The 26,011-nt window shown below is 42.8% G+C and overlaps 1 protein-coding gene across 13 annotated transcripts in view; it reads right to left on the reverse strand.

The window, feature by feature from the left end:
• INPP4A (inositol polyphosphate-4-phosphatase type I A) overlaps nucleotides 1–26,011 on the reverse strand; it is a 197,304-nt gene that overhangs the window by 13,303 nt on the left and 157,990 nt on the right. For 10 of the 13 annotated variants that reach the window (XM_032805552.2, XM_032805548.2, XM_032805551.2 and 7 more), the window contains 8 exons: nucleotides 19,791–19,823; nucleotides 12,832–13,004; nucleotides 8,613–8,736; nucleotides 7,610–7,736; nucleotides 5,891–6,031; nucleotides 5,224–5,321; nucleotides 1,637–1,749; nucleotides 843–997 (listed from right to left, as the gene is read on the reverse strand). In XM_032805552.2, the coding sequence (XP_032661443.1) occupies nucleotides 843–997; nucleotides 1,637–1,749; nucleotides 5,224–5,321; nucleotides 5,891–6,031; nucleotides 7,610–7,736; nucleotides 8,613–8,736; nucleotides 12,832–13,004; nucleotides 19,791–19,823 (964 nt within the window). The remainder of the gene's footprint in view (nucleotides 1–842; nucleotides 998–1,636; nucleotides 1,750–5,223; nucleotides 5,322–5,890; nucleotides 6,032–7,609; nucleotides 7,737–8,612; nucleotides 8,737–12,831; nucleotides 13,005–19,790; nucleotides 19,824–26,011) is intronic. The other 3 variants (XM_032805553.2, XM_032805550.2, XM_032805546.2) reach the window with 1 other exon arrangement.

A 26,011-nucleotide genomic window follows, 5' to 3' on the forward strand; every position in this document is an offset into this window, starting at 1 on the left:
TTTTTTTTTTTTTTTTTTAGTATTTAACTTGGCAAACATGTCTGCTGCTTCAGAATACAGAACATTTTAAATTGATATGACAACAGAACATTGACAGGTTTTGATGGGGTTTGGTTGCTGTATCATGAAACACTCAAACAGATTTTTTTTTTTTTTTTTTTAGTATTTAACTTGGCAAACATGTCTGCTGCTTCAGAATACAGAACATTTTAAATTGATATGACAACAGAACATTGACAGGTTTTGATGGGGTTTGGTTGCTGTATCATGAAACACTCAAAATGACAATTTGCCCAGTGAGCAAACTGTTTCACTGCTAAGGAGTAAGCATAGCAAACCAGTGCAACCTGCAGATGCATACACTTCACATAAGAAAGAACAGAGAGGTCATCTCTGAGAAAACCTCCTGATCAAAAACTAAATTAAAAAGATAGCACCATAATGGCAGACAAGGGAATGTAACAATCATTGTGACTTTGAAATGGGCATTAGTCTTCTATGCTCAACTGGTAGCTCAGCACTGACAGTCTGTTTGAAAGGTCTCTCTTATGTGCTTCTCTGAACACTTTCAATACACTGTCGAAAACTAAGGTTACAAATTGTTTGTTGCCCCTTAAAGAGCACCTTGTGCAAATTTGGCAATAATCAATTTTACTTTGCACAGGTCAAGGAATTTAAGATTGAAAGAGGGATGGTCTGACAGCCAACTATAGCCTGTGGGGTTTATTTTACTTTATTTTTTGATGGAACTGATCCTTTCCCAAAAAGAGACAACTACTCATCTGCAGTTTACATGGATTCTGAATTAGGAATAAGTGACTAGTGAGCAGTCCAACTCTTACCTCCTCATGCACTCCAGTGCCTGGGTGAAGACCTGAGGAGCCATTCCATGTTCATGCTGCAGGATCAAACACTGCTCTAGGGTCACTGACATGGCTGTCCTGTCCTTGGCACTTTTACAGCTTGTAAATCGAACACCGTTTAGTCTCCGGCATATCTAGAGGTGGGATATACAATTCATCATTTCCTCTTTGTGGGAAACACTCTGGCTAAGAGAACACACTTATTGTCCCTCTCCCCAACCCCTTTGTAATAGAAATTGCATTTTGCATCAGCTCACATTTTAGATCTCTGATGTCAAAAGTCTTAGTATTAGAGGCAGCATGATGGATCCACTGTACCTTTAGTTACTGGTGTTGTGCGAAAAAATTATTTTGGAAAGATATTTCACCAAGATGATAATAAGATTTGTCTTTAATTTTTGACAGAGCTTTCAGATAGTGTTTTACATTTTTAATCTAGTGATTTCTGACATCTGCTTGTCAGACTGGTCTCTATTATTCTAGAGGCCAGAGGAGAATGGTGCAAGAGTTACTGTGGAAAGACATCTTCCAACCCTTCAACTAAAACACTCTCTAACATCTGTGCGAAGAATTTATTGGGTTTAAAAGTGGATACTTTCCTTTCCAACCTTAGAAACTTGAGGTAGGGGCCACTTAAAAATCTATTTGCAAGACAACTGGGAAATTTGGAAATATAGGTTACAAAAATAAACTTGAAAGAAGAAAGGGGAGTATATACTGTATATGTACAAAAAAGACTGTCAGAGCGTGGCAATAATTAGAATGATAAATACCTCTGCAGCTTGCCAAAGAATATCAACATTCTTATTTTTTCTTGCATGTACATTCTGTCCCAAAAACCTTAACAGTTCAGGCAGGCACGTCTGACTACGAGAACGAGGTAGGCCTACGAAATAAAAACAACTCCTACTTGTTAGTGGCCATTGGTTACACAATGATATTTTCACAGGATTTCAGTCTTTGAGAAACCAGAATCTGAGTGCAAAGTAATCACACAGGAAAACAGGTTCGGTTTACTATCCTATATGTTGGGAGTCATATTTCCCTCCTCAAGAGGCCATAGTGGACTGCACCTGTTCCTGCAAGAACTCTGGAAATCTCATTGTACATTCTGCCCTCCCTTCAATGTCCAACATCGCAGTATCCACAAACTTTCAGATTCCTGTCAGCATCATTCAGCTGGTCAGAGAAGCCATTACTGAGTGAAGCGAGGCACTCTCCCTGCAGGACTTAGCATTCTGTGGATTGTTTATTAGTATTGAACTAAAAATTAATTAAGGTCTTTGATTAGACTCCTCCTGAAGGAAACAGCCCTTCAAAATGCCATGGAAATTTCAATAGTCACCTCTATTCACTATCCAAGCGTTATATATCATTTACTACATAAGTATCAAGGTCCTGTATGGCAACTACTACATCATTGTACACATCCTAAAGCTGCAACTGGATAAATGAGGTGATATAGACTGTTAGAGAATTATTATCTGACAAAATAAACATGCTGTGAACCATGTGATTCAGTTTTTGGACCACGTCTCTTCTCTCAGATGGTATCAAGGCACAAGCAAGTCGTGAGAATAGCTACTCCTAATGGTCTACCCTGCTGGCTCCCTACACAGAGAGACTGCCTGCTGTGGGGAGGGTGTACAGGCTGCCATTCCAAATGTTTCTCAACAGTCCAAGAGGATAAAATGGAGGAGAAACACACTTCATATCCTCTCTCCAACCAGGAGTAATTCATGCTTCAGCGATCCTGAAGTGCTTGGATCCTACAAGTCTGGAGGGTCCTGCAGGAAGTTTCTTCTGACAATAGCAGAAAACCTGAGAAGTTGCTTCTGGGACGCATTTATCTTGGTTGACTCCTCCTGAGTCTCCATTTAAGTGATCTTGAGTCTCCCAGAGCACTCCTTCCCTTGAACAAAGGACCAGCAGTTTCCCCAATGGCCACTCGTCCTTTGCACTTATGTAGTTACTGATACCAACCATCTGCTTTGCAGCCCCACGCCAGCTGGGGAAATTGTTAGACACTCTCCTTGGTCTGCCTGAGCTGGGCATGGGCTCATGGAAAATAGTGCCTGTTTCAGCTTGTAACCCTGCTCAAATATTGCCGCTCTGTGCTTGGAACAGAAGCAGAAAGAGAACTGCCCTCACTTTGTTCCCTCCTGTAAGCACACACCTGGTTTTACCCCAGCTTTTCACACGATGTCCCAGAAACTTCTTTTGAGGCACCTGAAATTTCCCAATTTTTCACATCACTAATCAGAGTATCTGGTTAATATATAATCACAAAACAGTTGTTCAAGATGTATTGTAATACCAAGCAGATTTTATCCCTGGTAAACACAAAGCAAATAGTCCAGTGGCAGGAAAACCAGTGTGATGAATGGTACTTGGAGTGAAGAGAAAAGCCAAATGGGTCTAGACACTATCAAAGCTGTTCTTTTGCTCGAAGTGCATATTAGTGACACTTTTTTTATGCTTCAAGATAAATTTACTCAGAACACTAAGTTACTATAACAGCTTCTAGCGCAGAAACTATGTATGTGGTGGTATTGAGGTGGAAGCTGGAATTATGGCACCAGACCCCACTTTTAACAATAAGATGTACTTTAGCATTGTGAAATAGTCATTCAAATGACGAAAGACAGTATCACAAAGGTGTCCTAAGGTTTTAATTCTGAAAGTATCAAACCTCCTTCCAGCCCTACAAAGGACACAAACAAGAGAGGTGTAGGAGAGGACGACACTCTGAAGGTAAGGGGAGGGACAATGAAAAAAAGATGGAGCTGCAGTGAGTGTCAGAAAGAGACTAGGGAAGATCAGAAGAAGATAAAGACTGGTGGACAAGATGACAGGACTTGGTCTGTGCTTTTTAGCTTAGTTGGTCTCTCGCAGGGGGAGGAAAACAGAATGCAGGATAAGGAATGCTCAGGAAAGAGAGAGAGTGAGAGCTAGCAAAGCAGGAGACAGAATTAAATGAGTCGAGGGAGAGAGAAGGGAGAGGAGTGAACAAAACAAGAGAGGACAGAATTGGAGAGGGAAGAAAAAATGACTTGAATGACTCCTCACACCGAGAAGAAAATAAAAAGAAGAATGAAGAGAGAGAAGAAAAACAGGACATTGAAGAAAGCAAGAAAGAGTCCTGTGGCACCTTATAGACTAACAGACATATTGGAGCGTAAGCTTTCGTGGGTGAATACCCACTTCTGAATACCCACTTTGTCAGAAGAAGTGGGTATTCACCCATGAAAGCCCATGCTCCAATACGTCTGTTAGTCTATAAGGTGCCACAGGACTCTTTCTTGCTTTTTACAGATCCAGACTAACACAGTTACCCCTCTGATACAGGATATTGAAAGTTAATTATTTTTTATTATTTAACATGTGGCACCAAAATATTAAAATTAAATGTCGTTTTTTTAGGTAAAGTCTTCTCAGAATGTGATTACACGGGACTAATGAGAACTTGGAGACAGAGGGCCAGATGCTGTTCTCAGCTGCACCAGGATAAATCCAGTATAACTAAGAATGCAATCTGGCCCGACGGTGATTGAAAAGATGGGCAGTGTCCCATGTTCCTCTGTGCAAGGGAGGAAGGGGATAACATGCCTTAGTTTGGGGAAGGAGGGATCTCCCTAGCTTTGTTACTGGCCTTTCGAATGCTTATGTATTTGTTTTTGTGTCTGATGCAAATCCCATAAACGTGGTTTGGAGCCCAATGGTTTTTGTATATGGCAAAAGGAAAGGTTGTGACTTCAAAGTTGTGCCAACTAACTTCTATCTTATTTTGTGGTTCCACGGATATATACTTACACCCTGCCTCCAGATAAAAGAATAAGAAAAATGTACAAGAAGTTTGCCCCCATACAGGGTGGAATTTTGACTTGCAGCCTCCATACCTGCTCTAGCAACTGGTTCTCCACTCTTTGAAGCAACCTTGCTGGCTACAAATGCTATCATTTCACAGGAGCTTAAAAGGAAAAAGATAGGAGGAATGGTGTGTGTCCAAGGTGTGGTGTCTTGATCTCACAACAGACCATCATGCATGTGGAGAGTACTACCATAGTAGCAGGCAGAGTTTCTGCCATGGTACCAGCTGTGAAAATATTCACTTGTATAATTTCCCCCCAGCAGCCATACATTTTATAAATAAATATACCACTCATAGAAGGATAAAAGTTCAATCAGAGTGAGCCACAAATCATTTTATATAATGCTATTTAACTCTGAAATTGCAACACAGTTTCATCACTGCTCTGGTGCCATTGATACTGGAGTAGTTTCAACATTTAAACCATTAATTTGATACAAACTAGTCAGCTATTTAAATGAAAAATACTATAAGTTACTGAGTACTTACAATCATCGGGCAAAACTTCCTTGAACTGCTCAAAATAGGAATTCAACCGAACTAAACTCTCCATATTAATTATTTCTTGTAACGAGGTGTCTCCAAATCTTTAAAGATGAGAAAAGGGCACAACATTAGCCCACAGATACCTTTACTCCTTCTCTTTTCTGACATTTAAGCATGAGAGGGTGACTTAAAGATTCAACCTGTGAAATTCCTGAAAGTTCAATCCTCTACTCAGATAGTGAGGAGTGCAGCATAAAAAGCTAAAGAGATTTATTCCAGGAGTAAAATTATATGTAGGTGCATACACACACACTCAAGCTTTGGCAATTAATACTTAAAATCTTGGTTTCTCTATCTTTCAATATTAAAAGACCATTTATTTGGAAATTTCAAGTTAATTTGGCTTGGGAAAATACCATCTGAAACTTTTGCCCTGTTGTCTTGCCAGAGACAGGTAAAAGGGATACAAAACAATGAGCAGGACTATGGAGGAGGCTGTAGTCACTGATCCAAAGATATGTGACTGAGAAACATGCCTTTATTTAGCCAGCATTTATTTTCTTTTATGACAATAGTGCAAGGTATTCCATCATCGCAGAAATGTATTTCCAGCAGGGTAAAAGATTATCTCACATCATTTAAGCTTGAATTTTTGTGATTGGATATGTACTTCTCTGCTAAGGTTTGCTGCTCATTGATTCCCACGTTGAAAAGAACAGGCTGAACTCTCAGTAGCATGCCGCTCTGAATCTCCCGGGGCAACGAATCAAACAAGGCGCTTGGCAAAGGAATCCTCACATTAAATCCATCACTTCAAACAAACGGAAAATATTACAACTAAGGCATTTGTTTACTGATCTGTATTTTTAAAAATGTGACATTTCTTTTTGCAAAGAACAATAGCTGAACATACAGCAAATTAATAGGGTATCAAAGACATGCTAGTGCTTTTAAGCTTCGTACTGGTCAGAAAAGAAAGCAATTAAAAAACTGCAACACTCAGATTATGTCCTAGTGTGTTTACCTTTTATGTTTTATCTGTTTACCTTGCTGTCAAAAATTAGTTTTAATTTAATTTAGTACTGCAGAGTGCGCATGGCTCTGGGAGAACAAGCTGGATTTTAGTGTGCCTCACACATCAACAGTCCGGTAACTTTGATTTCAAAATCTTTGTTACTGATGATGATACAGAAGCAAGAACCACCCACTTGACTTACAAGCACCAGATTGAATTTGCAGGACTGGCATTTATGGGCTGGAGGGTGGTGTACATGTAAAAAAGGCAATTTGATACAGACGTCAATGAGAGAACAAATACAGAATCTTTACAATTATTTTTCTGACCACAATGATACTTTAAAAGTTTTCAACCACTGTGCTAAGGAGCCTATGAAAATATTATATTAAAAAAGTCAGTCTGTCTTACATTGGATGGAGGGGGAAAAGAGTATACTTTAGGCCAAATTTGCAGTTTTTAGTGGACAGAAGCAGAACACACAAACAGCAATTTCCCCTCAACATAAAGCTAACACCACAAAAATTACATATGGTTTTAGAAATGATGCTTCATTTTCTGTAATCTAACTGAAGGTGAAAAGACATGTTCATGGCTACATTTAATGTCCCCAATACCATGTTTTGCCCTTGTATTGGTTTTAAATCACATATTTCCTGTATTTTAATTCTCTTATTGGACTAAAAGTATATCAGTTAAAATCTCAACTAAATTGTAAAGAAACTCATTTAGTTCAGTGAGGGTCTTGCCCTTCCCTAGCTAAAGCCCTGATCCCGATACCAGCTCCCTCTGAGCAGATCCCCGCATTTGTGCAGAGTCGTGCTGATTTCAATGAGACTCTGCTTGGATGCAAGGATCTGCTGGTATTGTGCCAGGAGCAGGACTGCGGCCTAACTGACTGGATGGCAGGTTGAATTCAATGTGTTGTTCTGGCGGTGTGAAAGCTTTGCTATTCTCACCAGATTAAAGCCGTAACAAATCCTAGTGTACATTGGAAAACTGCCTTTTGTTAATTCAAATAGACTTTTTATTTTTTGATCTTTTTAGGATGAGACTTCAAAAATGCTTGAAACCCTTGTGATTATGAAAAGCCAGGACAACTTAATATTTACACATGTTAAGTTTGTCATCTTTCTGGAGTCATCTTGTTATGCACTTTTCAGTTTTGCTGTTTGTAAATAAAGCAATAGTAAAAATTAATCAAGATCAGCTTCAAAATCAGTCTATTTGAAATGCTGGGATTGTAAAATATATCCAGATATTGGCTGTTTTGCACTTGAGGTTCAAGTATATTTTTAATCTTTCCTTCTTCTAGCCCCACTGCCCCCCTTCTCCTCTGTTTGGGTTTACTTTTTTTTTTTTTTTTTTTTTTACCGATTTCCTGTAATGACTGGCAGCATGTCAGCAGATGCATTTGATGTGGCCTGAGTTACTTTAAAGGTTACATTTCTCAAATCCATTATTCCCAAATTCATATCCTCCAGCATTGCCAGCTCTTCACCTAAATCAAGGAGCACAAATGTGGATTGCAGTAATTACTTTCCATAAACAAACAATTTTCTCTTATCTAGTCTCAAATACACACTTGATATGATTGGGGTTCACCAGCATTCTGAAGAAATTAGGAGATCCTTATCCTTCAGCTGGATCTACACGGGTAACCCCTTGCCTCCATGCTAAAAACCTTTGACATTAATGAGCCTCCCACAAACACAAAGATAAGTAAAAGTTGATCTGATTGCAGGACTGGAGTCTTAACTGACTTTATGAATCTTGGTAAAGATGGAAAACACATCCATGGCTACAACCTTAAAGTATACTTTATGTTTTTTTTCCATTGATAAATAATGTTAGTAAATGCTTCAGAGGCTGGTCATATCCATAAGCACGGCATTCTGTCAATTTGTCATCAGCTCAAAAAGCATTAATTCTATACTGCACAGAAGTATGGGTGGATCTGGATTTATTCATAGAGTCATACTCCTAATATCTCTTCAGTCTCTCTATTATGTATTCAAGGAGATTAAAGAAACTGCAAATTGTATTTTTTGTAAGTAGTTCCTCTGAACTTGTTTGCAGTTTAATTCCATTTCTCTTCAGAAAAGAACAAGTATGATCAAGTAACCACAGTCTTATTTTATGAAATATAAATCATTTAAATGAAAGAAATACAAAGCTTCTATTTCAGGAGCTGAATAAATATTTAAACTATAATTTTGTTTTATGGTTCAAAATTCTTTTTTGTTGCTGAACTGAAAATTATTCCAAATGCTGCACACTCATTTTGCAACTGTGGCCTATATTAAGCTGAAACTGTGGCTTATATTAAGCTGAAACTGTCAATTAATAAACAATGTCCCATGCAGAGTGACTTTACCATATGTGCTCAAAAGGCTTTCAAACTGCGCCAGCAGACCAATGGTGTAGAGCTGCCTTAGGAATCCATCATCATGCAGGCAGTTCCTCAGCTTGATAATGAAACCACAAATAAGAGCTGTCAGCTACAGAAGAGAAGAAATGCAAAAGTAAAATAACTAGAAAACGTGGGTCTCTAATCCAAAATGAAAGCATTGTAGTATCTAAGAGATGCTGTAACAGATGTCAAACTGATATTCTTTTTCTTTAGAAGTGACACTCCTTCCTCATAGTTCAAGAGAAATATTAATAAAAAAATGGAAAATATTTGATTTACAGGGATTCCTGTTGCCTTCAGTTTTGTTCACATGACCAGTTGTGTCAGAATCTAAGTTTTAAAAATTAATCTCCAAGATTTCCTTGGAAAACAATTTCAATTACAGGTGTAAAAGACACAACTCGTTTTAACTCTGAAACTTAGATTTAATATTAATAACAGAAATTATTCCACTGATATTTTAAAAAAAAGTTTAAAGGCTACAATGCCTGTTTTTTTATGCAAACATTTCCTGTAGTGTTGTGAACACCTGCTGACTTCAGTGGAAGCAGCTGATCTGAGCACTTCTCAGGATCAGGTCCCAACACTGTGGTGGATCTTAATCTTAATTCCGTGTTTGTAACAACACAGTAATTTCCAATGCAACTGACTGATGCCACTAACACAGGATTATGATTTCACTGCAGAATTAAGCCGAAGGAAATGATTGATTTATGAGGGGGAATTTTTTTGTATTCAAAACACAGATGTTGTTAAGAGCAGCGAGTGGTTTACAGAAATTGCCCATATTATCAAATGCTTTTTGTATAAAATAATCTCTGAATTGATCCTCATATGGAAATTCCTTTGGGGATCATTTCACCTGAATGAAGATTACTAAGGGCTGTTTGAACTATTTAAACTAAGTGACAGTTACTGTAAAATTAAACTTGATGATTTGAGGCTATTAGACAAAATAAAACTAGAGCAAAAAGATTTAAAATCATAAGGAATATCTGTAAGGAGAATTTGAGTATGTTTTGTTCTATGATGTGCAGTGAGTTAGCAGAATGATCCTTCAATTTAGTTAATGTCAAGGAGCACTGATGTGTTTAAGCGAAGACTGTGTGACTTTGACAGGGCATAGAATAACCTACTTGCCTACTCACCAATGGCAAGTTGTCAGCTTTCCCTGGTGAACAGGAGGAAAGTAAGTATCAATTACTCAAAACTGAAGCTTTAATTTAAAATATTATGGCACCCAATTGTAGCAAATGTGAACCAATACTCAGACATCTGAAACTGAACCCTAGAGGAAATATCTACCTGAGTCAGCAGGGAGATTGCTCCAGTACCTGTGCTGCTGCTCCCGCTAAGAGCTATGCCAAGCTGCAGCTGAGTGAAAACTGACTCCCATCAAGTTTTCATTTCTACTATTCAAAACCCCAAGGGCAGCAGCAAAACTAACAATAATCATGTCGATTTCACTCTGCTGTTGTTTGGGAAAGCCAGGAGAAACAGCACAGACAGGCTCTGGAGCTATTCACAGAGGGAGAAGATCCTGGAAAATAGAAGCCAGAGGAGGAGGGCAGAAGGCACAGAGTAGTCAGAAGACTATGGGCAAGTCTACACTATATTGCTACATTGGCGCAGCTGCACCGCTGTACCACATGTGGTGAAGACACACTATACCGACGGGAGTGCGCTCTCCCATCGGTATAATTACTCCACCTTAGTGAAGCGCAGAAGCAATGTCAGTGGGAGACGCTCTCCTGCTGACATAGCACCGGTGTAGACAGCGTTCAGGCCAATCTAATTTGCGTCGATCGGGGGGTGACTTTTTCACACCTCTGAGTGACATAAGTTAGATCAACTTAAGTGGTAGCGTAGATGGGCGTGATCAGGTGAGAGAAGAGAGTGTGAAAGCTCCTTCTGTCTTTCAGCAGACAGACATGTGGGAAGCCCTTCAAATTCATCAGATATCTTCTAGTCAGAGGAAGACATGAAAGTCTGAGCCCCTAAGCAGGGCTCAGGGACAGCACTTGAGCAGAAATCCAAGCACCCTCACCTTTCCAAGCAGCTGGGGTTGGGAGCTGGACGCCTCTCCAGGGAATTACCCTAAAGCCATGTCTACACTGCAGTCAGAGGTGTGACTGCAGCTCAGCTACACATACCCACTCTAGCTTAATCTAGCTATCTCACTAAAAATAGCAGCGAAGATGTGACAGCGCAGGCTGCTGTGCATGCAGCACGAGTGAATGCCCAGGGGACCCAGAATGGCTTGTAATAGCCCATGCAGCCATGACTTCACTGCTATTTTTAGCTGTGCTAGCTAGGTAGTGCATGTATGTCTACGTAAACTTCAAATTACACCTTCAACTATGGCATAGCCATAGCCTTAGACAGTGTTGGTTCCCTCCTCCTCAAATCCTTCAACTGATATCTGATACTTAAAGCAAGGCTCCAAAATGTAACATATTAAAAATCATATTTATCAGTTTTGCACTTGATGCAGGCAATAATGTACTGCAGGTCAGGAAGAAATGTTTTGCTGATCATATTTTCTTCTCCCTCCACCGTTTCTGTTTGTTTTTTATGTACAAAATATAACTGCATTCAAAAATAAAACAATGTAAAATTTTAGAGTCTGCAAGTCCACTCAGTCCTACATCTTGTTCAGCCAATTGCTTAGACAAACAAGTTTATTTACATTTGCAGGAGATAATATTGCCTGCTTCTTGTTATAATGTTATCAGAAAGCGAGAACAGGTGTTCTCGTGGCACTGTTGTAGCCAGTGTCGCAAGATATTTATATGCCAGATGCACTAAAGATTCATATGTCCCTTCATGCTTCAACCACCATTCCAGGGGACATGCGTCCATGCTGATCACAGGTAATGCTCAACAACCATCCAAAGCAGTGTGGCCCGACGCATGTTCATTTTCATTATCTGAGTCAGATGCCACCAGCAAAAGGTTGATTTTCTTTTTTGATGGTTCAGATTCTGTAATTTCTGCATCAGACTGTTGCTCTTTTAAAATTTCTGAAAGCATGCTCCATATCTCATCCCGCTCATATTTTGGAAGGTACTTCAGAGTCTTAAATCCTGTGTCGAGTGCTGTAGTTATCTTTAGAAATCTCACATTGGTACCTTCTTTGTGTTTTGTCAGCACAACAGTGACAATGTTCTTAAAATGAACAACGTGCTGGGTCATCATCCGAGACTACTATAACATGGAATATATGGTAGAATGTGGGTAAAACAGAGCAGGGGACATACAATTCTCCCCCCAAGAAGTTCAGTCACAAATTTAATTAATGCATTTTTTTTTAAATGAGCGTCATCAGCATGGAAACATATCCTCTGGAACTGCGGCCAAAGCATGAAGGGGCATATGAATGTTTAGCATATTGGGTATGTAAATATCTTACAATACCAGCAACAGAAGTGCCATGCAAATGCCTGTTCTCACTTTCTGGTGACATTGTAAATAAGAAGAGGGCAGCATTAGCTCATTTAAATGTAAACAAACTTGTTTGTCTTAGCGATTGGCTGACCAAGAAGTAGGACTGAGTGGACTTGTAGGCTCTGAAGTTTTACATTGTTTTGTTTTTGAGTGCAGTTATATAACAAAAAAATCTACATTTGTAAATTGCATTTTCATGACAAAGAGATTGCACTACAGTACTTGTATGAGGTGAATTGAAAAATACTATCTTTTATCATTTTACAGTGCAAATATTTGTAATAAAAATAATATACACTTTATTTCAATGACAATACAGAATACAATATATATGAAAATATAGAAAAACATCAAAATATTTAATAAATTTAAATTGATATTCTATTGTTTAACAGTGCGTTTAAAACTGCAATTAACCATGATTAATTTTAAGCACGATTAATTTTTTTTAATTCACTGTGTGAATTAACTGTGATTAATCAACAACTCTATTAAATTAGCATAATTTTTAAATGAATATACAGGACAGAGATGGCAGACAATTCATTTTATTGGTAGATACCTATATGCAGTACTATTTTTTGGTGCACAAGAGGGGAGGCTGCATTTGATTTCTACACTGCTGTTAAGACAATAAGTATAAAAGATTATCAGTTCTAACCACATTAATCTCTCAGACTCTTAAAAACCCACCACAAGTCTAACTGTAATCATGTCAGGCAACTTTCTTGCTTACAGTTTGGCAGAAGACAACATCCCTGCGATATTGAAGGCTCAGGCACAGAGCTATTGTAGGAGCGCTATCCTGCATTAACAAAAAGACCATAGCTTTCTTTGCCTTGTCACTCATCATGGCTACACAGTCCGTGAGCGTTGTCAGCAAGGGGTAAAGAGCCTCACTCCATTCACCTGGTTTAAAAAAAATTAAAAAGACATTTTAAATACTTTTATTTTGAAAAAGAACAAAATGGTAAAGCCATTGTCCTAAGAAACTTTCGGGCTCAATTTAAAGTAGAACACTATTGATAATAGCCATTTAGCATAGTCTAATAGCAGCTTATTTTTCCTGGCTGACCCATTTATTTCCAGTGCTATTCAGCACCATACTGTAATGTGCTTAAAAGAATTGTTATTACAACAGAACAATAAAGGCGGCTGTCCTGTGTAAGGCTGGGGTGGTGGATATTCATGAGCATATACTAGCTGCCACATTTGCCTACAGAGAGCAGGCAGCAGATTAACTGATTTATAAAGCACTATTCAAGGGGAGGAAGATAGGAGAAAAGAAAGCCGAATTGTATTCTGTAACAGATACACAGTATAGCTAATTGCTACTAAATTTCTTCTGCTCCTTGGTGTCAAAAAGGCTTCTCCTAAATCTATTTTACCCTTGTGTGGTACTTACATGGCCCCCAGCACCAGAGCATTTGAGCCCCTCATAATTGTCAATGTATTTATCCTCATAACACCTCTGTGATGTAGGGAAGTCCTATTATCCCCATTTTACAGCAAGACTAAGGGATTTCCCTAAGGTCACCATGAAGCCAGTGACAGAGCAGGGAACTGAACCTAAGTTTCCAGATTCCCATGTTAGTACCCTAACCATTGCCCCATTCTTCCTCTCTAAAACTCATGTACCATAAAAAGCCCCAGTAGTTCAGTTTTTCCATTATTCTACTTCCTTCCCTCCCCCCACATCTTAACCATCCTCCAGTTTAAGCCCACTTTCATCATTCCGTGAAAAAAGTTAATCAGACACTGTGTCAAAACTTTTTCCATAGTACAAGACAGGATAGAAAGGTGTTCTGCTCTTGGTCTTTTAAAAAAAAATAGAAATTTAAAAAGGGAAAACTGCTATTTAAATCAGTTTTATTTTTAACATACAGTACAGTCCAAAAATGGAAGTCATACCACCACCAGACTAGCTGGCCGCACCATACAAGGTGATGTACAGATCATAATCATGCAAGAACAGGATCATTTCAGGCCTCTGACAGGAAGCTGTTCAGGACTTCAATTGAAGTCTATGGTTAAGAGCCAACAATAATACAATTTTCCCTGATAATCATCCAAAGAAGGAAGTTATGGAAACTTGTTAACAGAAACATCATAAATGACAAGTCCAGCATTAGGGTGCTTTTAAAACCTCTGTCCTATGCAGTAGACAGATAATCTAATAAACTAAATGAAGGAAAGTTATTTGGCTCTGTTCCACTGCATATAATTAAAGTACCTTGCTTTAGTAGCTCAGAAGAGCTAACTGAAAGAATTACAGCTTGTCTTTTATTCTCTATCATACAGTTTTTCCAAATGAATCAAATGCCCTAATCTGGAACTATGAACCCTCAGAAAGCAAAATTCAGGTTATTTTAAAGAAATTATTTCTCATTATTTGCTTTAAAGAGCTTTGTATAAAAAGGATAAAAAAATGGAAAATATCTTCTAGAATGTAGCCATTCCAACACATGGCAATATTTAACTTTCTAAATAATCCAAGGGGAGTTAAAATTCAAAATTATTATGTGTCTTTGTCAACAAATCCATTAAAAAAAAAAGACAGATATCTGTTTTAAATCAAACTGTAAATCAGTACCATGATAAAAACAGAATTCAGAAAGATAATGCAATTCTTGGATTAGTTTCCAAGGTTCAGCTATTATGTAATGGAAACTTTCGTAGCTCTGTTGGAGTGCGCTAACCTTTCCTCTATTTGGTATATTTTATTTATGGCTTGGAACATCAATAAAGAAATTCAAATCTTGTCATTTAACAGTGTGACATTGCTTTTCCCTCTAATCTGAGAGGAGAGATGCCACGCATGTAAATTAAAGAAATCTGACAGCAGCAACTGACTATAAACAAAGAGGAAAGGAATAGTAACTGACAGATTCACATCAGGACTGGACATCCACTGGCAGTGTTAAAATAAATTGTCTATAGTACTCATATATTCACTTTCCTCAATCGAGTTTTTGTTTGTGTTTTCTTTAACAATATTCTGAACGTGATTTTATTGTTGGAACTATATATTCTTTAAAACAAATAAAAGGTTTTGAAACACTGTCAGGTATTCTAATTCTGTTGTGACAACACAATCCACTTGAGCTCTGCTCTTACATTTTATGAAATCACCAGAACATTTTAATGGCAATACATACTCTATGGGACAATTAATAGGATGGCTTGTCCCTGAAGGGCTAGAGGATTGGGGCCAACCAATTCTGATTATTAAGAGGCCACATCTTGGTATGGATAAGGTGATTTCCATAGAAAGAGCAGCAGGAGGCTGCAGTGAAGTGCAGATGTTCAGGGAGATCACAGACAGCAAGGAGTGAGTGAGACTGAGGCTGCAAGCAGGAGAGGCCTGGGAATGACCTAACAAGAGGGTAACATGGATGGATTTTGTTTTGGGGCTCTGAGTTTCACATTTCAGTTTATTTTATCTGAATAAACCCGGACCCCAAGAAGGGGACTGTGAATGGCAAAAAGGATGTTGGAGTCTAAGGCCTGGTCTATACTATGCATTTAAACCGATTTTAGCAGCGTTAAACCGATTTAACGGGGCAGTCGTCCACACTACGAGGCCCTTTATATTGATATAAAGGGCTCTTTAAATCGGTTTCTATACTCCTGCCCGACGAGAGGAGTAGCACTAAAATCGGTATTACCTTATCAGATTAGGGTTAGTGTGGCCGCAAATCGACGGTATTGGCCTCTGGGCCGTATCCCACAGCGCACCACTGTGACCGCTCTGGACAGCAATCTGAACTCGGATGCAGTGGCCTGGTAAACAGGAAAAGCCCCGCGAACTTTTGAATTTCATTTCCTGTTTGCTCAGCGTGGAGCTCTGATCAGCACGGGTGGCGATGCAGTCCCAATCCAAAAAGAGCTTCCCGCATGGACCGTACGGGATATGATACCGGATCTGATCGTTATTGATGGGGAGACAAATCTTTTCTATCAGAGCTTCCGTTACAGAGACGAAATGCCAAAGCGATTGAAAAACTCCAGGCTACACAGTGCTGCGGTGACAAGCGTTAACGGAGAAGCCAAAGAAATGCAAATGGGACGCTCATGGAGGGAGGGAGGGAGAGGTGTTACTAAGGACTCCGCTATCACAGTCCACATGCAGTCTCCAAAAATATTTGCCATTCTTGGCTGAGGTCCCAGTGCCTCTAGGTTTCAAACACTTGTCCAGCATAGGTTCAGGGTATAGTCCTCATATTTACTCCCTCCCCCCACCATGAAAGAAAAGGGAAGAAATCATTTTCTGAACGATTTCAATGTTCACCCTATGTTCTACTGAATGCTGGTGGGAGACGCGATGCTACAGCAGTGAAGAGCAGATATCGCTCTTCTCCTCCTCCCGGTTTGGCAGACGCTCAATATTGACTGCTATCCGTCGTCACCTCAGCCGATTTGTAGTGCTCCTTGGCTGGCCTCAGGTGAGGCTGGCCAGGGGCGCCTGGGTAAAAACAGGAATGATTCCTGGTCATTCCAGTAGATGGTACAGAACGGCTGGTAACCGTCGTCATCATTCACAACTGGGGGCTGAGCCCATCAGCCCTCCCTTCATGTGTTAAGAAAAGATTCTTGTACTGCCTGGGAATCATAGCAGGGCTTGTGGGCTCTCCTCTCCCCACACCGGCTTAATGTTCTGCCTGGGACTGTCACGGCAGCAGGAGGCGCCTCCCCTCATTTTATCTCACATACAGTCACTGTTTCTTATTCTTAGCATTCTTTATAATTTCATTGACCAAATGGGGGGGAGACTTGCCGCACGTAATTAGCCAGAAAAGTGTGGGAGGAGGGAACGAATGGAGGGGTATGTTGCAGGGGGCAACCCCCATTGAATGGCATGCAGCTCGTTCATTTCTTGCGGGATCTGACACGGAGCAGCTGTGCCTCTTGATACATGGTTCTCTAGTACATCTTGCCCATATTCATACGGAGGACTACGATTCTATTTTAGGATACCATAAAAGAGGGATTATCGGGAGTTCTTCCATTTTTTGCCTTGACGCCCCTGGCTGACCTCAAGCAGGGACCCTGTAGCAGCATACATACGAACGACAGATAATCGTCATCTTATTGCCAATTTACATGGTAGGCAGCGGTACAGACACTACTGATACCTTCTTCTGCTATCAGTGCAAAAACGCAACGAATGCTGCTGTGTAGCGCCTGCAAGTAAAGCCTTCTGTCGAGCGGCAGTCCAGTACAATTACGGTGACGAGTAAAAAAAAAAAAGGCTGAACGGGTCCATTGGTTGCCGTGCTATGGCGTCTGCCAGGGCAATCCAGGGAAAAAGGGCGCGAAATGATTGTCTGCCGTTGTTTTCCCGGAGGAAGGAATGAGTGACGACATTTACCCAGAACCACCTGCGACAATGATTTTTGCCCCATCAGCCACTGGGATCGCAACACAGAATTCCAAGGGGCGGGGGAGACTGCGGGAACTATGGGATAGCTACGGAATAGCTACCCACAGTGCAACACTCCGGAAAATCGACGCTAGCCTCGGACCATGGATGCACACTGCCAAATTAATGTGCTTAGTGTGGCCGTGTGCACTCGACTTTATACCATCTGTTTTACAAAACCGGTTTATGTAAAATCAGACTAATCCCATAGTGCAGACATACCCTAAAAAGGCCCAGGAGCATGATCCCAGGACACAACGCTCGGGAGGCACCCAATCTGGTGACTGGCAAACTCATAGCTAGCGTAAATCATCATAGCTCCACTGAAGTCAATATAACTTTCAAAGTAAATGGAGGTGTGGAGGGACGTGAGAGGGACAATTACGCTGATTTACAGCAGCTGAAGATTTGGTTAAAAAAAGTTCAAAGTTGCCATTTGTTTATTTTGTTTATAAATACCCCCCCTTTAATTAAAATTTCTACTGAAAGTTCAGACTGAAGGCCAAATCTCAGAGTCCTCACTAAGAGACAGTACCCATGGAAGTCAATGGCAGTCTTGCTTGGTAAAAGATGTCAGGATTTGGCTCTATGTGTGTCTTTTTTATTTTTCTTATTGCTATTAGGAAGCCAGGCGGAAGGCCTGAATGGGAGAGACCTCCAGGGACATTTTGCTTTCCATAGGGAGGAACCTATGGAAATGATGAGATAAAAAGAATGCAGCCAAGTCTGAAAAACACTGCATAAGGGAGGAAGAGAAAGAGCTTCTATAGCTGAGAGGCTGTGATGATGGCCCATGGAGCGCAGAAATTAGATACTGAAATGACCTATTAAGACATATAATAGTGCCACTCAGGACTACTGCACACAAGCCCTATTGCTTTTGTCCCTGGAAAGTCTATTTAAGTTAATGTGCACACACAGAGGTGTGCAGGGGGACAGTTGTGAGAGTGTTTTGTTTTTAAAGTTTATATCTTCCTTTTCCACAGCACTAAAGAGAATACAGCAATAAAGGTAGGGTCATATATCAAAGTACTGGGCACCAGAAGCTGCAATTTAATTCTGGGAGAGCTGCAGGTGCTCAGCAACTCTGAAAACCAGATTATTCATTCAGGTGCTGACTTGTGTTTAGCCCCTGATTCAGCAAAGCAGGGCTCAAGTCCATCCATATTCAATAACATATTTAAGCATGCCTTCAAGTCCCACTGACTTCAATGAGAATTAGGAACATGCTTAAGTGCTTTTCTGAATTGGGTATGTCTACACTACAAAATTAAGTTGACCTAATTTATGTTAGCATCCAGCCACTGTAATAATTACATGGTTTGTGCATGCCTACACTTTGCTCCTTGCGTTGGCAGTGCGTGTCCTCACCAGGAGCGTTTGCACCAATTGAACTGTCAGTGTGGGGCATTTTGGGATGCCTTCTGAAAGCCAACAACATTTGATGTAAGCTGTACAGTATCTACACTGATACTGTGTTGACCTAATAACATCTGTGTTGACTCTATGCCACTCCCAAACTGATCTCCAATAGGAGAGAGAAATCACAGCAGTTTAATATGAGACAGAGGCAATATTTAAGCAGAATAATTTAGAGACTGTGAATAAAGTCTGTGGTGTTGTGAGGAGGAGAGATGGTCAATGAAATCAAACTATTTCAAATTTGTGTTCTGAAAGTTAGGTTTCCAATGGCCTACAATGCTGTGGCACACCCATAAAGCAATTACTTACCCTCTATCATCCAATCAGATTGCTCCATTTCCTAATGCCCATTCAGAATACTAAATTTAGCACCCAATAAACAGCATTATCTAAGGTCCATTGAAATCAATAATCAGATAACAATTGATATCCATGGCCTTTGGAACAGGTCCTACGTTAGCACTCCTCAAATCAATTTACTAGAACTCGGCAACAAGAGAAATTAAAGGTAATGTCACTGACCATTTCTCATCTATCAACATATAAAGCTACCAGACTCTACAGTGAGCCTTTTCCACGTCTCTTTAGGAAATAATAACCTATCAGATTTCATGATGAGACAGTATGTGTTTATAGAAGTTAAGCGATACTTGAAGCTATTTCTTCTTCCATGTCTTCCTCCTATCATGTTTTTATTTGGTAAAAAGAGACTGACTGGAGAAAAATAACACTTTTCCTTGCACATCTTTCCAATGCAGTATTAGATAACACATCAGCAAAACACTTGTTTCACTGTTAAATACAAACAAAAATTGCAATTTGCAGAAGCCATGAATGGAAAAGGCACATACCTGGGCTGGACTCTTCAGGAGGGGGGCTGCAATCTGCACAGAAATGGAGGTGCAACATGCATGATTAAGGAGCAGCAACACAGTCTCAACATAAGCAACTCAAATGCTCAATGCAAGGTTCTCAAACATTTTCCACAGAGTGGACCACAACTTAACAGACATATTGCCTCATGGACTACCTCTCCTCCCAGTATGATTATGTGGACCACCTCTCCCCCACTACTCATGATCACATCATAACCATGTGGTAACTACAGCAATTGCTTCCCTAACATTATTTCCCCCTGTAAACATCTTAACTGCTTTTTAAATTTGATTTGGCAGTTGAAAAGAGGGAGGAGAAGCCAGTACCATGAGACCAGCTTGCTGTTTGTGGACCATCAGCAAGTGTTCCATAGACCACCAATCCACGGACCATAGTTTGAGAACCACTGGTTCAGTGCAACTGTAGAATAAGCTTGCAGTAAGGCAGCTAAAACAGAACAGCAAAAGATCAGCAATAAATTTAAAGAACCAGAGCACTTAACAGAAAGTAACATTAATGCACTCAGACTGCAACAGTAATGAGAATCACTACTCTGCTATTTCATAGTATTTAGTTTGTGTTCTACAATTTATAAATCTGTTCACTCTGACCAGTATTGGGCGTATATCAAAGGCACAAACATACTCCACTCTGAAGCTTGTGGGAGTTTTGCACTGCCTTCAATGGGAGGATTGAGCCCTCAGAAAGGAATATAGTCAAAGTTTAATAACCCCAGTCACAACGTGTCCTGAAATATTCAATATTAGTTAAGTAGATTAATAAAACTGAGACTTGTGTCATGGTAATATCAAGAATTATTAGTCAAGAAAGCAGATAATAGAGAATACCAAATTCAATGGTGGTCCTGGGGACTACCACCTGAGCTAGAAAAGATAGTTACCTTTTCCGAAAATGGTGTTCTTCGAGATGTGTTACTCATGTCTATTCCACAATAGGTGTGCGTGCTCTTCACATGCACCGGTGCTGGAAGTCTTTCCCCTCGCAGTACCCATAGGGGAGCACCCCAGCAACTCCTGGAGCGGCGCCTCCATGGAGCGGTATAAGGGGCGCTGTGGGCTCCCCCCATCCTCAGTTCTGTCTTGATAGACAACTCTGACAGAGGGGAAGGAGGGCAGGATATGGAATAGACATGAGCAACACATCTTGAAGATCACCAGTTACGGAAAAGGTAACTTTTTTCTTCTTTGAGTGATTGCTCATGTGTATTCCACAATAGGTGATTCCAAGCTATATCTGTTGGAGGTGGGTAGGAGTTCACAAATTCTCGTGACAGAGTACAGCTCTGCCGAACCTGGGGTCATCCCTGGTCTGGGAGACGATCGCATAGTGCGACGTGAACAAGTGAACTGAAGCCCATGTGGCAGACCTACAAATGTCCTGAAGGGGGTTGTGGGCCAAAAAGGCAGCCGACAAGGCCTACGCCCGAGTCGAGTGCGCCTTCTCAATTGGTAGTGGAGGGATTCCCACCAGGTCATAAGAGGTATGGATGCACGAGGTGATCCAGGTGGAGAGCTGCTGAGTGGAGATCGACCGACCTTTCATGTGCTCAGCCAAGGTGATGAACAGTTGTGAGGACTTTCTGAATGGTTTAGTCCACTCCAGGTAGAAAGCCAGAGCCGGTCTCACATCCAGCGTGTGGAGGCGGCGCTCATCACTGGGTGCATGGGGCAGAGGACTGGGAGAAAAATGTCCTGACCCATGTAATAGGCGGAGACCACCTTTGGGAGGAACAAGGGGTGTGGGTGGAGCTGCACACTATCTTTATGGAACACCATGTACGGAAGGTTGGAGGTCAGGGCCCTGACCTCTGAGACCCGCCTAGCCGACATGATCATAACCAGGAAGGCCACCTTCCACGAGAGGTGTGACCAGGAGCACCTGGCTAGCGGCTCAAACGGGGCCCCGTGAGATGGGCCAACGTCAAATTTAGGTCCCACTGGGGGACTGGAGGCCTAACATATGGGAAGAGATGATCTAACCCCTTAAGGAACTGGCCGGTCATGGCATGGGAGAATAGCGTGTGCCCCTGCACCGGCAGGTGGAAGGCCGATATGGCCTCCAGATGCACCTTGACTGATGATGGCGCCAGGCTCTGAGGTGAAGGAGGTAGTCCAGGATAAGCTGGATGGGGGCAGCCCCCGGGGAAACACCCCACTCGTTCGCCGATCTGGAAAACCGATACCGCTTTTCCAACTAGGCTTGTCGCATGGAGGGCCTCCTGCTTTCTAGGAGGACACGCTGAACTTCTTCCAAGCACATCCTCTCCTCCCTAACCACTGAGCAGCTATGCCGTGAGGTGGAGTGCCGCTAGGATAGGGTGGAGGAGGTGGCCTTTGTCTTGGGAGAGCAGGTGCAGGCGGGACAGCAACGGCCACGGCAGGGCGACTGCCAGGCCCATGAGGGTCCCGTGCCGGGGCAATCAGAGGGACCAAGGCCTTATCCATCTTTATCCTTTCCAGGATCTTGCTGATCAGCGGGAACGGGGGAAAGGCATAGAGAAACTGGCCTGACCAGGACAGGAGGAAGGCACCGGAGATCTACCCGGAGCAAAACCAGGGACAGTGACAGTTCTGCCGAGCCATGAACAGATTCACCTGGGGAGTTCCCCACACTTGGAAAAGTCTGTGCACCACCTCTGGGTGGAGAGACCACTCATGCTATGCCCCTTGAATATATGAATGTGGAAGTATCTGTCTTACAGATCAAGGGTGGCGTACCAGTCCCCGGGACCCAGGGAGGGGATGATGGAGGCCAGGGAGACCACGCAGAATGTGAGCTTCACCATGTACTGGTTTAGGCCTTGCAGATCTAAGATGGGCCTGAGCCTCCTTTGGCCTTTGGGATAAGGAAATAATAGGAGTAGTACCCCTTGCCTTTGAACTCCCCAGGTACTGCTTCCACCGTTCCTAGGCTAAGGAGCTCCCCACCTCCTGCTCAAGCAGAGCCTAGTGCGAGGGGTCCTCCAGGAGGTACGGGGCGGGGGCTGGTTGGGTGGGGAGCAAGTAAACTGGAGGGTGTAGCCCCGGGAGATGGCGTTGAGGACCACTCCGGGAGGAACGCACATAACCGATTGGAGAAGGGAAGCTTTATTGGGGGTGGATCCCCGATGAGAACTGGCAGGGCACCCCTGGGCATCCGTCAAAACCGCCTTTTCCCCACTTGTTTGCCCTTGTAGGACCCAGGCTAGGGGACAGGGTGAGACTGCCTCTGTGGGCGCCTCTTACAGTCCCACGACTTCTTACAAGTGGTCTCATGTTTTGAGTGGATGGCCTGAGCAGGACTCTGCTGTGGCTTGAACTGAAGTTTATCCAGAGCTGAAACATAGAGACCCAGAGTCTGGAGAGTCGTGCAGGAGTCTTTCAGGCCATGCAGCTTTGTATCTGTTTGTTCCGCAAACACAGCTTTGTCGTCAACTGGGAGGTCCTGCAGGGAGGTCTGTGCCTCGCTGGACAGCCCAGACACCAGGAGCCACGACACCCTTCTCACAGACACCGAGGCCATGGATTGCACAGCAGTGTCTGCTGCATCCGAAGCTTCCTGCAGGGTTGCCCTGGCAGCCGCTGTACCCTCCTCCACCAGCGCTTTGAACTCCTTCCTGTCGCGCTCCTGGAGGGAGTCCTCGAACTTGGGCAGGGAGCCCCACAGATTGAATTCATACCAGCCCAGGAGAGCCTGGCGGTTTGCAATCTGTAACTGGAAGCTCGAGGATAAATACATTTTCCTTCCAAAAGAGTCCAGCCTCCACGAATCTTTATTTTTCAGGGTAGGGGCTGGCTGGCCCTGCCGCTCCCTGTGGTTGACCAGCTCGACCACTAGAGACTTAGGAGCAGAGTGGATGTATAGGTATTCATGACCCTTGGTGGGTACAAAATACTTGCGTTCTGCTCTCTTGGAGATGGGGGCCAATGAGGCTGGTGTTTGTCACAGGGCATTTGAAATTTCTGCCACCCCTTCATGAGAGGGAAGGCCACCCTGCCTGGCACCGAGGAGGACAGCACATTAAACAGGGATTCCGAAAGCTCCTCCATCTCCTCTGCTTTTTAAGAGTTCTTGGTGGGCCCTAAAGTCATCCTGTGGAACAGAGGGAGGCGGGGACGTAATCGCCTCATCCGGGGAGGGCAAGAAGGCCAGCGCAGTACTTTGGGTGTCCACTGGCACTGGAAGGTCCACCACCTGGTCGATCTCTGGGCACGGTGCCAAGGATGCACATCTCACCGACTCCTTCCTCGGAGATCTGGAGAGGGAGGCCAATGGTCCTTCTGAGGCTCCAGCCACTGAGCGAGCCCTCACCGGAGGCTGCGTAGGAGGCCATGGTGCCCACTGGTACCACTGGGCTGGCCATGGGGCCAGCTGTTTGGCCTGGCTGACCTGGCCCATCGATGGAGGACTATGAAGGGAGGCCGGGCTGATATACGACTTGCTCTGTTCACAGACTGGGAGGAGCGGCGACGCCAGGAGTGATGCCAACCATGGGACTGCGATCCTGACGTGGAGGACTGGTACCATTGGTAACAGCTGCTCCGCGATCAGTTCCAGTGATCGACGACCGGGACTGTGGAGATGGTGCCATGGCAGGGTCCTGGAGCGGGATGCCAAACGGTAACGTCATCGACATCCGTGCCGTGACCAGCTACGATAACCCCTCCGAGACGAGGAGCTTTGGCAATGTCTGCCTCGGTCCCGTCAGTGTTCGCTCCTCGAGGCAGACTGGTGCTTAGAGTCTCGGTCGATGGAACCCAACCAGACAGCCTGGTGGGAATCGAGGGTGATCCACGTGGACTTTGCCCTGAATGGTTGCTGGGTGGCGAAGGGTGTCAGGAACGTTCCCTCAACTGAAACCGGTACCGAGCTGGAGGTGACTGCGGAGATCCCAGCAGCGGCTTGCCTCTGGAACACGGGGCCGACATTGGCGGTGCTCCTGGTACTGGCATGGACTTAAGGTCCCGGGCCGCCTGCAGGGCCTCCTGTGTCAAGGGCACCCAGACATCCAGGCTACTCCGCCTGACTTGAGTCGGAGGCCTAGTGGCCAGTGGGGATCAAGGACTGCTCGACATGGGTCTAGCCTCTGTCCTGGTTTACTTTGGTGCTGTGGTGAAGGCGGCCTCTTTCTAGTCTTCTTGGTGTGCCCCATGGACAGGGAGCAGTGCCGACTAATCAATGGCACCGAAGGGTCACCACGCATCGACACTGTGGTGCCTGGTGTTGACTTGGAGCGGTGAGCCAGAGCCGGGGTCAGCGCCGACTCCATCAGAATACCCCGGAGCCTAATGTCCTTTTCTCTCTTGGTTCAAGGCTTAAATGACTTGCAAATCTTGCAGCGATCACTGAGATGAGTTTCTCCCAAACACTGTGGACAGTCCGCGTGCGGATCACTCAGTGGCACAGAACGCCTACAAGTGTCGAACGACTTAAAATCCAGGACGAGGCATGCCTCGGCCAAGGTGCTCTAGCTAAACTTAACTAAACTAACTAAACAACTAACTAATTACAGGTACCATCCACTGAACGAACAAACAGTTTTGGGGACAAGCTACAGAAAAACTGGAGTAGAGCAGTTCCAAAGCACCTTCACTGGCAGCAGGAAGGAACCGAAGGTGGGGGGAGCGTGCAGCACCCTCTATACTGCGACATTGAGGTGCCACTTCAGGGGTCGCTGGGGCGCTCCCCTACGGGTACTGCTAGGGGGAAAACTTCCAGCATCGGTGCACATGGCGAACATGCACACCATGGAATACACATGAGCAATCACTCGAAGAACTATTACTATTCTGGATAAACAAAACCTGCATAACATTCAGTAAAGATTTTAGCATAGCAAAAAAATCAGTTTTTAAAGCAAATATCCGAGTCTATTGCAACATCATATTTCTAAAATATTTCTTCGGCTTTCTGGATAAGTCTCCCCTTTCACTGTTTCAGACAATGTTTCCCTTCACAACAATTCACCCTTAGAATACGCATAGAAAACACTTTCAACAGTGCTTTACTATGCCACTTTCACCAAATTTAGAACTGTGTGGGGTTTGGTTTTTTTTGTTTCTTTAATCCCGAATTATTATTAATCTCTAGCCAATGGTCATGGTTAAATCAATTAAATATGTTTCCCACACAAGTACTTATAGAAAGGAGGGTATTTCTATTCTGGATGCATGTCAGTCAAGGAAATGCGATGCTT

The sequence above is a fragment of the Chelonoidis abingdonii genome, chromosome 1, assembly GCF_003597395.2.
Source record: "Chelonoidis abingdonii isolate Lonesome George chromosome 1, CheloAbing_2.0, whole genome shotgun sequence".
Lineage (NCBI taxonomy): Eukaryota > Metazoa > Chordata > Testudines > Testudinidae > Chelonoidis > Chelonoidis abingdonii.